Source organism: Panthera onca, chromosome B3 (assembly GCF_046562875.1).
Source record: "Panthera onca isolate mPanOnc1 chromosome B3, mPanOnc1 haplotype 2, whole genome shotgun sequence".
NCBI classification, from domain to species: Eukaryota; Metazoa; Chordata; class Mammalia; order Carnivora; family Felidae; genus Panthera; species Panthera onca.
The window spans coordinates 33,244,109-33,258,166 of record NC_138344.1 but is presented as its reverse complement, the minus strand read 5'-3'; the positions used below and the strand labels follow the sequence as shown (position 1 = coordinate 33,258,166).

Genomic DNA, 14,058 nt, shown 5'->3' with positions numbered 1-14,058 from the left:
ACTTGGCGTCTTGAAAGTACTGTGCATTTTATTTGCATTTGGTTTAGTTTGACTTTGTTTAGTTTTTCTCTAATGTCTCTTGACTGATATGCAGTACTCTTTACTATTTTGCTCTTTAGTTCTGTTAATCCGTTCATCCTCTTAGTCTCCTTCAGGTCTCAGCTTACTGATTTGCATTTTGGTTTGGGCAAGTATCCTACGTGTTCCTTAACTCCCCCATATTTTCCTTAATACACATTTTTGTAATTGCCTATGTTCATATCTATATTCTTTCTTAGACTATAAACTGTGTGATTCCAGGTCGACTATTTGTGTTCACTAAATGCTTGTTTCCATTCAGGAGGTGATCTTAAATTAATAATTAAAACTAGTTACTTAGTAGATTCAATTTTTTATTCCACAGCAGTGTGTATATAATAGGCATGTATCTTTGAATCCGTAACTGGAGGTGTATTTTTCTCTCTTGCACTTATAAGCACGTGTCATCATTTTAGCCTTTAGTCATGGATTTGTGATAGGATACCATCAAGGCTGTTGGGCTAAGTGGGTCTCTGTTATACAATGGCCTCATATAGTTATACTTCCACAGTCAGGAGGGTAACAGTATACTCTGAGAATTTTTCTTTGTCCCAGGATTTGTCCTTGATGTTTTCATGAGATTAATGTAGGTTACTTCTTTAAATTATTTACCACTTGAGACCAAATAAATACTCATCTGTTTCTATTCATCTTACCACTTGTGGGGTTTTTTTGTTGTTGTTTTTTTTTTATAATACAGTTGTTTAGGGCCTAAGTTTCTTTTCTGTGTGCAGTTTCTCTATTCATCTTAGGGGTGGTAAAGGTAAACTTGTATCTATTAAATCTTTAAATACCTTCAAGTAGGGGCATCTGGGTGGCTCAGTCAAGTAAGCATCCGACTCTTGATTTTGGCGCGGTTCAGACTTTAGGCAGCTGCTTGGGATTCACGCTCTCTCTCTCTCTCTCTCTCTCTCTCTCTCTCTCTACCCCTCCCCTACTCGCATGCACACTTTCTCTCAAAATAAATAAACTTAAAAAAAAACACAAAACACCTTTAAGTAATACTATTTAGTCTCATCTTGAGTAATAATTAATAGTGCTAACACACATCTGGAATGTGATGTTCTAATTCAACATCCTAAAATATCACTAAAAAAATTTTATGATTTATTTTCATATATGGAGGTTTTAGAAACAGACAAGCAGAGGTGGTGACAGGAACTCATTGCTATTCACTTCTAGCAAAATTATGCCAAATGCTTTTACTTTAAGCCTTAACTGTTACATAAGATTTTTTAAAAAATGAATTTTAGGATCACGGTATGGATAATGCCTACCTCTATTGGCTAATTTCCCATCTGTCTGAAAAGGGCAGAAAATTTTCTTTTGGGAAATGAGTTGTTTTAAATTAGATAATATAATTTAAATGCTGTTTTGCAATTATTTCCTGTTCCATCAACTGTAAGCACTAGATCTTAACTCCATGTTACATAAGGTTAGGAAATTGATGCCTCTGCACTTTCACCTTTATCTCTTTCACCTCCTAATTTCTGTTAGACATGTAATTACTTTATATTGCCAACTTTACAGTTATTTTTTCTTTTCTGAGACAGATTCTTTCATATTTTGCCAACAAGTTTATTCAGAAAATAAACCAGTACTTTTCTAATATTACAGCTGTGTAAGTATTACTTAAAACCAAGTAGGTGAATGGATCCAGAAAGAAGTAAATGTAATCCTCCAAGTCATGCTTCTCCGGGAAGAATATCCAGACATCAAAGTCAGATGGTTAATTTTTATATTCTAATAGTTTCTTAAAGGTCACAAATACAGTTGTGAACCTGTCTAGACCCTTAAGTGAAGTCGTACAGTTTGAACTGCCTGAGGAAGGAGAAAAACTAAACATTGATACGTGTTAATCTTAGTACAATAAGCATCTCATCTTTTACAGAGGAAAAGTACAGTAGGCGAGTTTGCTATATGTTGCTTTCTATTTTACTTTAGTAAGTTCTAAAGTATATTGACTAAAATATGTAAAGTACATTAACTTTAAAAGTATGTGTGTTTTATTAACTACCCAAACAAGATAGAGGTACCCAGAATGTTCATTCTTGTTCCCCTTACCAGACAGTATCTATCTCAGCCTTGTTCCCGGTCATGATTTTTGTGACCATCAGTTAGTTTTTTCTGTTCTTGAGCCTCTTTAAAAAATTTTTTTTAATGTTTAATTTGTTTTTGAGAGAGAGAGAGAGAGACACAGAGTGTGAGTGGGGGAGGGGGAGGGGAGAGGGGCAGAGAGAGAGGGAGACACGGAATCTGAAGCAGGCTCCAGCCTCTGAGTTGTCAGCACAGAGCCTGACGAGGGGCTCCAGCGCACGAGCCATGAGATCGTGACCTGTGCCAAAGTTGGATGTTTAACCGACTGAGCCACCTAGGTGCCCCTTGAGCACTCTTTAAATGGGATCATGTAGCATGTATTGTTCTTATGAGTGTGTATCTGTTTCATTTAACATAATGTCTTTGAGATATGTATTCAACATATCTATATGTTTTTAGGTTTGTTTGGGTTTTTTTTGTTATTACTAAAGATAGATAGTAATTTCATTCTTAGGATGATGATAGACATTTGGAGTTTTTTGGTTTGTTTGCTTGGTTTTGACTATTGTGAAAAGGTTACAAAGAATATTCTTACATGTGTGTTTTGGTAAACATGCACTGATTTTTTAAATTAGTTTATTTATTTTGAGAGAGACAAACAGTGTGAGGAGAGGGGCAGAGAGGAAGGGAGAGAGACCGAATCCCAAGCAGGCTCTGTGCCATCAGCATGGAGCCCAGTGTGGGGCTTGAACTCACAAAACTGTGAGATCATGACCTGAGCTGAAACCCAGAGTTGGATTCTCAACCGACTGAGCCACCTAGGTGCACCTGCACTGATTTCTCTTGAGTATATACTCAGGAGTAAGGTTTTAACTTTAATATGTAACTTCCAGATAGTTTTCCAAAGTATTTGTATATCTTTTTTTTTTTTTTTTTTAAATAAAGTGCCTATTCAAGTAACCTCAAATTTTGTTACTTTGTTTGTTCCTTTGTAAGAATTCTTTAAATATTCTGATATGGGTCTGTTGTTAGATATATATGTATTACACCTACTTTCCCTTATGTGTAGCTTCTCTTTTCTCTCAATGATTTTTGGTGAACAAAGTTTCCATTTTAATGGCATCTAACTCATCATTTTCCCTCATTTATAATTATTGCTACTTAAATCTTTTTTTAACCCCAAAGTTGTATCTGTTTTTAAGATAGTCCACAGAGACATTATGGAAAATGCTTTGATAACATGGCTTTAGAGTTGTGTGTCTCATAGTTGAATAAATTTAATGCCTCCCATTATTTCCCTACAGTGAAAGAGAAAAGCATTTTAGTATTCTAAAGTAGGAAATTTCATACAAAAGCTATAGAATACTATCTATTTTAAAATACATGCTTAAGGGATCAGAGCTCAAGTTCGTACTGAAATAATTTCCTAGTCTCATTGAAATGCAAAATGAAATAAGTTATCAAATTTTGGTAGTTCAAAAGGCAAAGTATATAGACAGTAAATTACTGATTATTATTTAAACTTTTGAAAATATTTTTGAACTGTAAATGTAAACTTAATAGATTGAAGGGAGGCACAGAAGAGTGTGGGACGGGTACATGAGGCTGATTGTGTAGGGCTTTATAGATCATTATAAGATCGTTGGCTTTTATTCTGAGATAGAGCCATGAGAGGATTCTGAGCAGAGGAGTGATATGGTCAGAGAGGGTTGTTCCTACTTTTGGCATGAAAAAGAGACTAAGTAGGAGCAGGGAAATTGGGAGACTCTTGTAGCAGTCTGGGTGAGAGATGATGGTAGTTTGATCCACGATGGGAGCAGAGGAAGTAATGAGAAATAGTTGGATTTTAAATGTATTTTAAAGGTAAAGTCAGATACTGGAGTATAAGAGGAAGAGATGAGCCAGAGGTTATAGTAAATCTTATATTTATTTTTAATGACCAGAAATTGAACAGGTTTATTATAAAGATGTTAGTCACATTATCATAACCCTACCAATCCAAATGTCTAACAGTAGAGGAAGATGGAATGTAATATAGTCATTAAAAAAAGGTTTGGGTGGGGGGAGTACCTAACTTCAAGTTTTTATAAAAAAAATGATTTGTGGATTATTTTAATGTTTTGGAAAATGCCTATAATAATCTTAGTGAAGAAACAAAGGTATAAAATTATTATATGTAGTACATTCTGTTTAAAATTACATGTCATACATTTACCAAAAAAAGAGTAAAAAGTCCAGATTATTAAAATGTCAAGTGGTTATTCCTCTTGAGTGATAGAGTTACAGGTGATTTTTATTTCCTTCTTTATACTTGTCTATAATTGGTATGTCTGTCAGGGGAAAAAACCCATATTATAGAAAAATATTTTATCACTAATCCTGAATTGAAGCATAATGTTGATTTACTCATCGTGCTATATAAGCAGAAGGCATGGTTTACTACTTGGCACACACACACACACACACACACACAAAATTCTTGTGGATAGCTGTCCACTTATCTCTTTTGTAAAAACAGAATTATCCCAAAACTTAAGGGTACTTAAATGCATCTGACACTGTGCTTAGAATGTATAATAGACTATCAGTAGAAGTCATTATGTTTACCTTCATAAAGAGTTGCCTTCCACCATGAGAGTTGGCATAATAACTATTTCCAACGTAAGTGATGGCAGTAGGTCTTTGCCAAGAGAGTTAGCTTATTAATAGCCAGGATAATGCTTGTCTTCTTGAGAGTGCTTTCTCAAGATCACTTTCTTACTTTCTTTATCACAAGATAAACTATGACCTAATAACAGACCTAACTAATAACCTTGCCCTAGTAACTATGGCTGACCTTTGTTCTAACCAGGTAGGCTAGATCAGTTATAAGAAATCACTGGGGGTGCCCAGGTGGCTCAGTCCGCTAAGCATCTTAACTCTTGATTTTGGCTCAGGTCCTGATCTCACAGTTCTTGAGATCAGAGCCTGCTTGGGATTCTCTCTCTCTCCCTCTCTCTCTGCTCCCCCCTAAATTAATAAACTTTAAAAAAAATTGTTGGGGTTTGTCACATCAGAGAAGCATTGTGGTATAATAGAAATTAAAAATGGTGAATCAGGGCATCTGACTTTGGATCTCATTTTTATTTTTTTTTAATTGATGTAAATTTCACATAACATATTTACCATTTTAACTATTTAAAGTATACAATTTAGTAAACATTAAAAAAAAGGGGGAGCATCTGGGTGACTTAGGCAGTTAAGTGTCAGACTCAGGTCATGACCTCGTGGTTGGAGAGTTCGAGCACTGCGTTGGGGTCTGTGCTGACAGCTCGGAACCTGAAGCCTGCTTCAGATTCTGTGTGTGTGTGTGTGTGTGTGTGTGTGTGTGTGTGTGTGTGTCTCTGTCTTTCTCAAAAAATAAATATAAACATTAAATAGTAATAAAGTATACTTTTCATAATGTCATGCAACCATCATCACTATCTAATTCTAGAACATTTTCATCACCCCTAAAAGAATTCCCATATTCATTCATTAAACAGTCACTCCTCATTCCCTCCTTCCCTTAGAACCTGACAATCACATATCTGTTTTCTGTCTATACGGATTTGCTTATTCTGGAGATTTCATTTAAATGTCATAATGCATATGATCTTTTGTTTCTGGCTTCTTGCACTTAACATAATGTTTTCAAGGTTCATCCATATTAAACACATTATACAGGTAACTTTTTAATAAAAATGACAGATTTTATTAAGGGGGTATGTGTTAGGTGCCATGAGAGCTGAGAGGGAACTGGTATGGTAATTGTCAGAAAAAGCCTCCTTTTTCTGTGAGTAACAATATTTCTTAGCTGAGTTAAAAAATAATAATATAGCATCTAATATTTATTGAGTGTTTACTATTTGCCAGGCACTGTTCTAGTTCACAACTCCTCATTTCTGCTATCCATTTTACAGATGAGTAAACTGAGAAATGGAGAGGTCAAAGAGCTTACCCTCATTTCATAGCTAGTAAGTTGTAAAACAGTATTCAAAGCTAGGCTGTTCCAATTCAGAGCCCACCACGATATTCTTCTTTCCTTTTAAAGAGAGGTAGCTGTATGCAAAAGCCCCTGAAGAAGGGCAATACTCACCAGAATTCTGTTCCACTACTCACCAAATTCTGTTGAAAGAATACAGATGTGACAGGAGTACGCTAAAAGAGGAACAGTACAGGGTGGGGTCTTGTGGAAGGCAAGCAGTGCCATAGAAGCTCAAGAATTTGATGGGGCCAGATTATACAAAACCTTTTTGTTTGTTTAAAATATTTAATGAGGTTAGACTGTGTTTGTGTTTGATAGTTTTTACTGGTTTTGTCAGTGGTTAACTCTTTCTGTTTTAACTATTTTCTTTAAACACTCACGGGAATGTTTACCATTAAGACTAACAAAACTTAAGCTTCAGGATGGGTTACTATGAGTTCTAGAAATTGTTACGAATATATAAAGTGTTCTAGGTGCATAATGGAAGCCACTTTGCAGTCAGTAAACATTTCTGGTAAATTACTAACAGATCTCAGAAGAAGGCCCTTAAATTTATATATAGCAAAACCTGGATCCATTTCTTAACATTCCTGTCAGCATCTCTTATTTCACACACTGATTTTTGGGAGGGGTCTGAAGGAAGCTGGCTGAGAATTGCTGTCCTAAGGCAAGATATCAGAGTAAGAATACTCTGAAAAGGGCCTAAAGTTGGCAATAGTTACTCTGTCATTAGACTATAATAAAGTGGGTAAAAATGGACTTTCGTGTATAGGAAACATGGGAATCGGGGGTCTACCAAAATAAAACTACAGAAACTTGGAGATTGTTGTCTTGATTTCTACAGTTACATTTGTTGATAGTCTATATGCATTTGAGTATATTCAGTTTAGGGTAGTTTTTAGAGCTGCAGCATTGAAATTTTATTTTGTAAATGTGGAAAAATACTCTTGGCTGATAACATCCTAATAAACTATTTTTATTCTTGTTCTCAGGCGCCTGATCACAGATTCGAAAGTTAAATTAAAGTATCAACATTTAATAACAAATAGCTTTGTAGAGGTAAGTGATTTCTCTTCAGGCTACCTTTTTTAATAAGCGGAATTATTTATTAATAAAATATTTTTTCTTGTATGAAATTCTCTTGATAGTAAGAAAGACCTTTACCATAAATTTAGATTATGGACTTCATTCATGAAGCATACCTAACACGTATTCTCAAAGGAGTGTGACAGACCAATAAGTGGGTGTCTCTTCATAGATCTAGAGCTGTGGTGATCAAATTATTTTTACAGTATTCTTCCTTTATCCCTAGCAAAAAATTGTAGCTGACTGTTAATGATGACTTGTTTAATCATGTCTGGCAGTTTAACCTTGCTATATCTCTGCTTGTTTTAGCTCCTGTTACCAGTAAACTTTAATAAAGAGAGCTATAGTTACTTGTTTTTATCAAATGTCTTTCTTTTATCAGAAACAGGTCAGGAAACTATGGCCTGCCTGTTTTGGTAAATATTTATTTGGATGAGCCCATTTGTTCTATGACTCCTTTAGTCCCACAGTGGCAGATAGAGTAGTTGCACATAGGCCCTTTTTGACCCTCCCAGACAAAAATCTTTACTCTCCGGCTCTTTATGGAAGACATTTGCCAGCCTCTGTATAAGATCATCAGTGTAAATTGGTATTTTAGTTCTACATAGTAATATTTATTTCACTTAGGGATTAAACTGAAGGTCAGATCTTCTAGAAAACAGCATATTTTAGGAATAACATATTTTTTAAATAGTAAACTTGAATTCTGGTGTAGAGTGTTACATGAACCCTGTTTTGTTTCCTGATTAAAAAAATACCCAAAGGTTTTACCTTTTTTTTTTTAAGAACTAAAATGCAATCTTTACCATGGTTTAGGAACTGACTTTTGTTCTTAGAAGACTTTTTTTATGGTCAAAGAAAGAAATTACATGTATATTCTGTAGCATCTGAACACCTTCCCTGGGGTACTTTGCTGGTCCTGTCAATAGAGCATGCGACTCTTGATCTCGGGGTTGTGAGTTTGAACCCCATGAAGGGCATGGAGATTACTTAAAAAAAAATAATAAGTAAAAAGGGGGAGAGGCCCCTGGCTGGCTCAGTCATGCAAGTGTATGCAACTCTTGATCTTGGGGTTGTGAGTTTGAGTCCCCATGTTGGATGTAGAGATTACTTAAAAAAATAATACAATCTTTAAATACCTTCCCTCCTTCCCTGAGTAGGAGTTCATCTTGTTTCCTTACATCTTTGAAAATTACCCTGAAGTAGAACCATAAACAAATCAATGTTTCTTAATAAAATGGGTAATTATTTAAAAAAAATTTTTTTTTAACGTTTATTTATTATTGAGAGGCAGAGACAGAGCATGAGCAGGGGAGGGGCAGAGAGAGGAGGAGACAGAGAATCCGAAGCAGGCTGTAGGCTCTGAGCTGTCAGCACAAAGCTTGATGCAGGGCTTGAACTCACGAACCATGAGATCATGACCTGAGCTGAAGTCAGATGCTCAACCGACTGAGCCACCCAGGTGCCCCAAATGGGTAATTATTTTAAAGTTTGTGGGTAGGATTTTGAAGATAGAACCATATTTTATGCATATTTTATAAAACCAAGTCTCTGAGAGATCTTGGAAAAACTGTGCATCTAAGAGCATTACTGTAGAAGACTACTAAATATTGGAGGCAGGCTTTTATATGCTTCTGTCATCATCCCTGTCTTTGGCCCTCACACTAGGGAAGCATTGTAAATAATTGCTTGTTGTGTTAGGAAATCTTACATCGTGATTTAATTTGCCATCGTTTTTTATTTTCTAACTTGGGTTTCAGTGCAATCGACTGTTGAAGTGGTGTCCTGCCCCAGATTGCCACCATGTTGTTAAAGTCCAATATCCTGATGCTAAACCTGTTCGCTGCAAATGTGGGCGCCAGTTTTGGTAAGCAAGTGATTTACTAAATTGAAATAGTACACATAGCTGTTCTGTTTATTCTTGGTAGAAAAATAATAGAAAAAAATTTTTTTTACCTCAGGGAGGGAGGTGGGTGATGTTGATTTAAGATAGTGTATATTTCTTTTAAATAAGAATTAGATTAAAAGGTCGTATCTTCAGTAATTTTTTCTTCCTAGTTGCTCTTTTTCTTATGGGAAAAGAAACAGCTATAATCACATTTTCTTGTGTGCTCTGCTGGAACTAGTATATGAGCAAACTTGTAGATCTGGGGTAAGAACTTAGTTCGTCTCATTTCTGATGGACTATTTATTTTGTCAGGGTATATTTGGTTCCTTTATGGCTCTTGTTCTGTTTTCTAGTTATCTCTTAGGAAATAAAATAAACAGGATTATTTTTCATTTACTCTGACAAGTTAAATCTTACTTCTAGAAAGAAAATATGCCTTGATAAATTTGGAAAGATAAAACATGTTTGATTACATGTGCGTTTTCATCAAAAGTTTTCCTGTGGCTCCTCTGGCCCCACCTTTCCTGGTAACCTTGGTTCTTGGAGTGTATAGCATGCTCTTTTGGTCTTTGAATTCTAGATTTGACTTAACAGAGAATTTCCAATACAGCGTATTCATGTTAGAAAGTTAAGATAATTTTCCATTTCCTTGGTGGATCTTTTAGGAACACGAAACCCATCAAACCAAGTAGCTCTAAGAGCTAGCCGATAGACATTATATTGGTATTCCATACCATTCTTTTTTTTTTTTTTTTCCTCTGCAAGCAACTATAGAGTTAGACTTCTACATCGTTAATACTAAATATTTCCAAAAAGAGCAGGTAACCTCACAGAGATTAAATATGTGTGAAATACATGCTATTTTGGTAAAAAATTAAATATACATTCTAATGTAGAATTTGCCCTATAAATAAGACGTGGAGTCTGATTTCATATGTATTTTAAAACATATTTTTAGTATGAAGTATCTTGTATACAGACCAAAATATAGAGAATAACAGCAGTGAATACTTAGTAGCTACTAACCCAGCTTTAAGCAAAGTATTTTGTTTTTGTTAAGAAATCTGTCAAATGAATGACAGATTCATTTGACACTCCTTTGTTCCTTTCTCCATCCCATTCGCCATCTTCTTTTCCAGAAGTAACCATTATATTTGACTTCATTTAAATTGATAGCACTTTGTTCCTCTCATTTACAAAGGATTTTTGGCATTCCTGAAAAAACCAGCCATTCAGCGGGGTGTTTTTTTTTTATAAGCATTTGAATTTATTCTTAATTTATACTTTATTTTAGCAAATGTATACACCACATTTGCCTAGAAAACAGAAAGGCATGAACAATTCATGTATTTAGAGAATGTTTAGCCACATTCTTGTTTTACACCTTGCTTGGTAAACTTTCTCTCTACAAGACTGAGGTTCATTTGTTTGTGTCATGCAAAGATGTGACCTGTTTGCTCACTGTGCATTAGGATTAAATTATATAATTCTTCATTTGGGGTGTTAAGTAAGAGATTTAATATATACTGATGAAGCATTGGTTGAAATTTAAGTTTAAATTAGTGAAAATTATTTGTTTGGTTTCAATTGAAGAATGTTTACAGCATGGAACTATACATTTTCAAAACTATCAGAAAAATACAGATCTCGCTAAACTCAATTTTTTGTCTTAACAGTTTGGTGGCTATAGAGTCCTTTCTTAGGAAGTTGTCATCATAGCATGTCTTCACGACTATAATCATTTCTTCATTTCTTGCACACACCACAATACATGCTGTTCTAATGCTGAATTCTAAATAATCTGTAGAATAATATGAACTTGCCTCATGCTCTTGTATTTGCTAGTCTTTAAAAACAGTGAAACCACTGAGGAACTATAAAGCATGAAATGGGTTTGTTTGTGTACTGACTAACAGTAGGTAGGACTTAATTCTTTTAACTCTTCTATCACTTAACAGCTTTAACTGTGGAGAAAATTGGCACGATCCTGTTAAATGTAAGGTGAGTTTGTCTGGCATTTTCATTTTTTAAATAATACAATAGAGCAGTTCTAAGACTGAAAACTGGGGCCCACAACTTTGTTATCCATTTGTAGATAGAAAATTGTATTTTTTTCCTTTTTATTTCAAATGATCATCACAAGTATTCATAAAGCATTCCTTACAAATAAGTCAGCTCCTGATAATTATCAGGATTAACAGTGGTTAAGGCACCTCCCTGAGCAGACTTTGTAATTTACGAAGGGGAATAATACATCTTGGAGCCGGGCTTCTCATCAAGCTCTAGGTTCCTCACTTGGCTTCAGCCAGAGAAAATCCTCCTTTGGTTGATTTTATATACACTGGATATGAGAACTACCAGAGTCCCTTGGTTTAAGAGGAATTAAATCCAGTGATAATCTTGTCCTTTGCCTTTTAAATGTAAGCTTGACTGTATTTAAATGTTGAAGTAATTTGCTATCCTTTCTCTTAAGTCTTTTGTTGTACCCTAACAGTTGTTGTTTTCAAACAGTGGTTAAAGAAATGGATTAAAAAGTGTGATGATGACAGTGAGACCTCTAACTGGATTGCAGCCAACACAAAGGTTGGTATTTCCCTTCAGTAAACTCTTGGTAATGAAACTGTGATAAGCGTAGGAGCCTTGGCATTAGCAAAACAAGTAAGTTTCCTAATTAGGGACGGGAACTTGTTTTACCTTTTCCTCAGTTCAGATTTGGGGTTTTTGGGTTGTTTTGGGGATTTGGGTTTTGGTTGGTTGTGTTTTTCCAGAATGATTGCCGATTTTTAGTGTTTGAGTTTATTTTATTGAGCACTATACTGCAGTATAGTACTCTTCTTTGGAAATTTTTGTCCATTAGGAAACAGTTTCCTATAGAAGAAGAAGCTGACAGTTTTTCTACCTGAGAGTTTGATAATGCTTTTTTATATTGTTATTGCCTGACTTTTAGTATATAGAGTTTATTCCACCTAGCTTGGTTTTATTAGGCAAATTTACATTTCTGCCTTTAAAAACTCCCAGGGTTTGGTGTGCTTGGCTGGCTGTCAGTAGAACACACAACTCTTGATCTTGGGGTCGTGAGTTCAAGCCCCATGTTGAGTTTAGAGGTTACTAAAAATAAAATAAACCTTAAAAAAAGTCCAGGGTTTAACTTTTAAGGAGTCCTTTTTTTTTTCTTTCTAAGATTTTATTTTTAAGTAATCTTTACACCAAATGTGGAGCTTGAATTCAAAACCCTGTGTTCAAGAGTCACATGCTGTACTGACTGAGCCAGCCAGGTGCCCCTCCTTACGGAGTCATTCTTTAGAGCAGTATTGAGAGTAACTGACTAATAACTTTTTTTTATGTAGCTGCACTGGACTTAACATGTTTGACATCTTTAGCATGTTAAATTGCTAAAATATGATTTAAGAGACTTGACTCCTGAGAAATAGAGATTTTGGGGATAATATGGGTATCCCTTGGTTTTTTGTTTTTATTTTTAAGGTACATTATTGCTCGTGATACTAGTTTCAGGATACTAGTTTCAAGATTGTTCATGTCTTTATGACCATGGACCAGTTCTTTAACCCTAGACAGATGTTTTGTCTTGCAAATGGAAGTTGTCTTGAACACCCTTCTTTTTTAGCACTAAGTAATAAGCATACATTTGAATCCCAGCTGTGTACCCAGCAGTCTCTTAGTAGAAATTGTATAAATAGCCAGTCTTTATTTAATTCAGCCTTATAGCCTATCTATATTGGAAGTGGCTTGCCCTTGATTATAGGGTTATTCATGGGCTATTCATTTTTAGTATTGTCTTAGGTGATGCTTAAAGAATACTGAGTTGTTTGACCAGCGTTAGAGCTTTCCATCACTCAATCACAGGACAATTAGAAGAATAAGGAGTGTTTAGGTGCCCCTGGGTGGCTCAGTTGTTTAGGGTCTTTGTCTCAGGTCATGATCTTGTGGTTCATGGCTTCAGGCCCCACATCTGGCTCTGTACTGACAGCTCAGAGCCTGACGCCTACTTTGGATTTTGTGTCTCCCTTTCTCTCTCCCTCTCTCCCTCCCCTGCTCATGCTCTGTCTCTCTCTGTCTCTCAAAAATAAATAAATGTTAAAAAAAAAAAAAAAATGTATCATGCAATTAAAAGATTTGTTTTATTGGGGATGGGGGACTAAAACATTAAGCACTTTTAACCATACATGTAGTAATACTAGTTTTACAGGAGGTAAAACATTTGTTCAGGTAAACACACTCTCCAATGTCATCTAAAAATAATTATTGAGTACTCCTGTATACCACATACTGTTTGCTCTCATTGTTTTATATGCGTTAACTCATAATCGTTATAGTGATCCTATTCCTATTTTCCTTTGTCAGATGAATAACTAAGGAAGAGAAAAATAATAAAAACACTAGTCTGAGATCACACAGGTAGCAATGGTAGAGTCAGGATTCAAACCCAAGCAATTTGGCCTTAAGAATAAGGTCAGTGGGATTGGTAAGACTGATAAATTCTTTTTGTGGCTACTGAGTCTCCCAACTTTCTTCTGTCAAATACACTTGTTTTACTTATTTATTTGTTGTTGTTATTTTTAAGTACACTCTACCCCCAATAGGGAGCTTGAAATCACAACCCAGATATCAAGAGTTGCATGCTCCACTGACTGAGCCAGTCGAATGCCCCTCAAATACCCTTGTTTTAAATTCTTTTCACTGTGGTCCATTTACAACTGTGCTACAGAGATCATGGCTTTTTCCAAGTCTGTGTCATATTCTTGGTTGCCAGTGAACTAAAGTTATTACCCTACAGCAGGTCTACTGCTTTTTTCCTTTTGGAAAATCCACAGAATCAAACGTTAATTTTAATAAAACTATGAATAAGATATAAAGGTTCTATTTCCCTGCATTAGTTTGATGCCTGTAACTCCCATAAGGGGGGAGTATCACCCATTATATTACTGATAATCCTTATAGTGAT

The 14,058-nt window shown here is 35.3% G+C and overlaps 1 protein-coding gene across 2 annotated transcripts in view; it reads left to right on the top strand.

The window, feature by feature from the left end:
* ARIH1 (ariadne RBR E3 ubiquitin protein ligase 1) overlaps positions 1 to 14,058 on the top strand; it is a 118,540-nt gene that overhangs the window by 86,780 nt on the left and 17,702 nt on the right. For both annotated transcript variants that reach the window (XM_060618124.3, XM_081795847.1), the window contains exons 6-9: positions 7,114 to 7,180; positions 8,968 to 9,074; positions 11,054 to 11,096; positions 11,607 to 11,678. In XM_060618124.3, the coding sequence (XP_060474107.1) occupies positions 7,114 to 7,180; positions 8,968 to 9,074; positions 11,054 to 11,096; positions 11,607 to 11,678 (289 nt within the window). The remainder of the gene's footprint in view (positions 1 to 7,113; positions 7,181 to 8,967; positions 9,075 to 11,053; positions 11,097 to 11,606; positions 11,679 to 14,058) is intronic.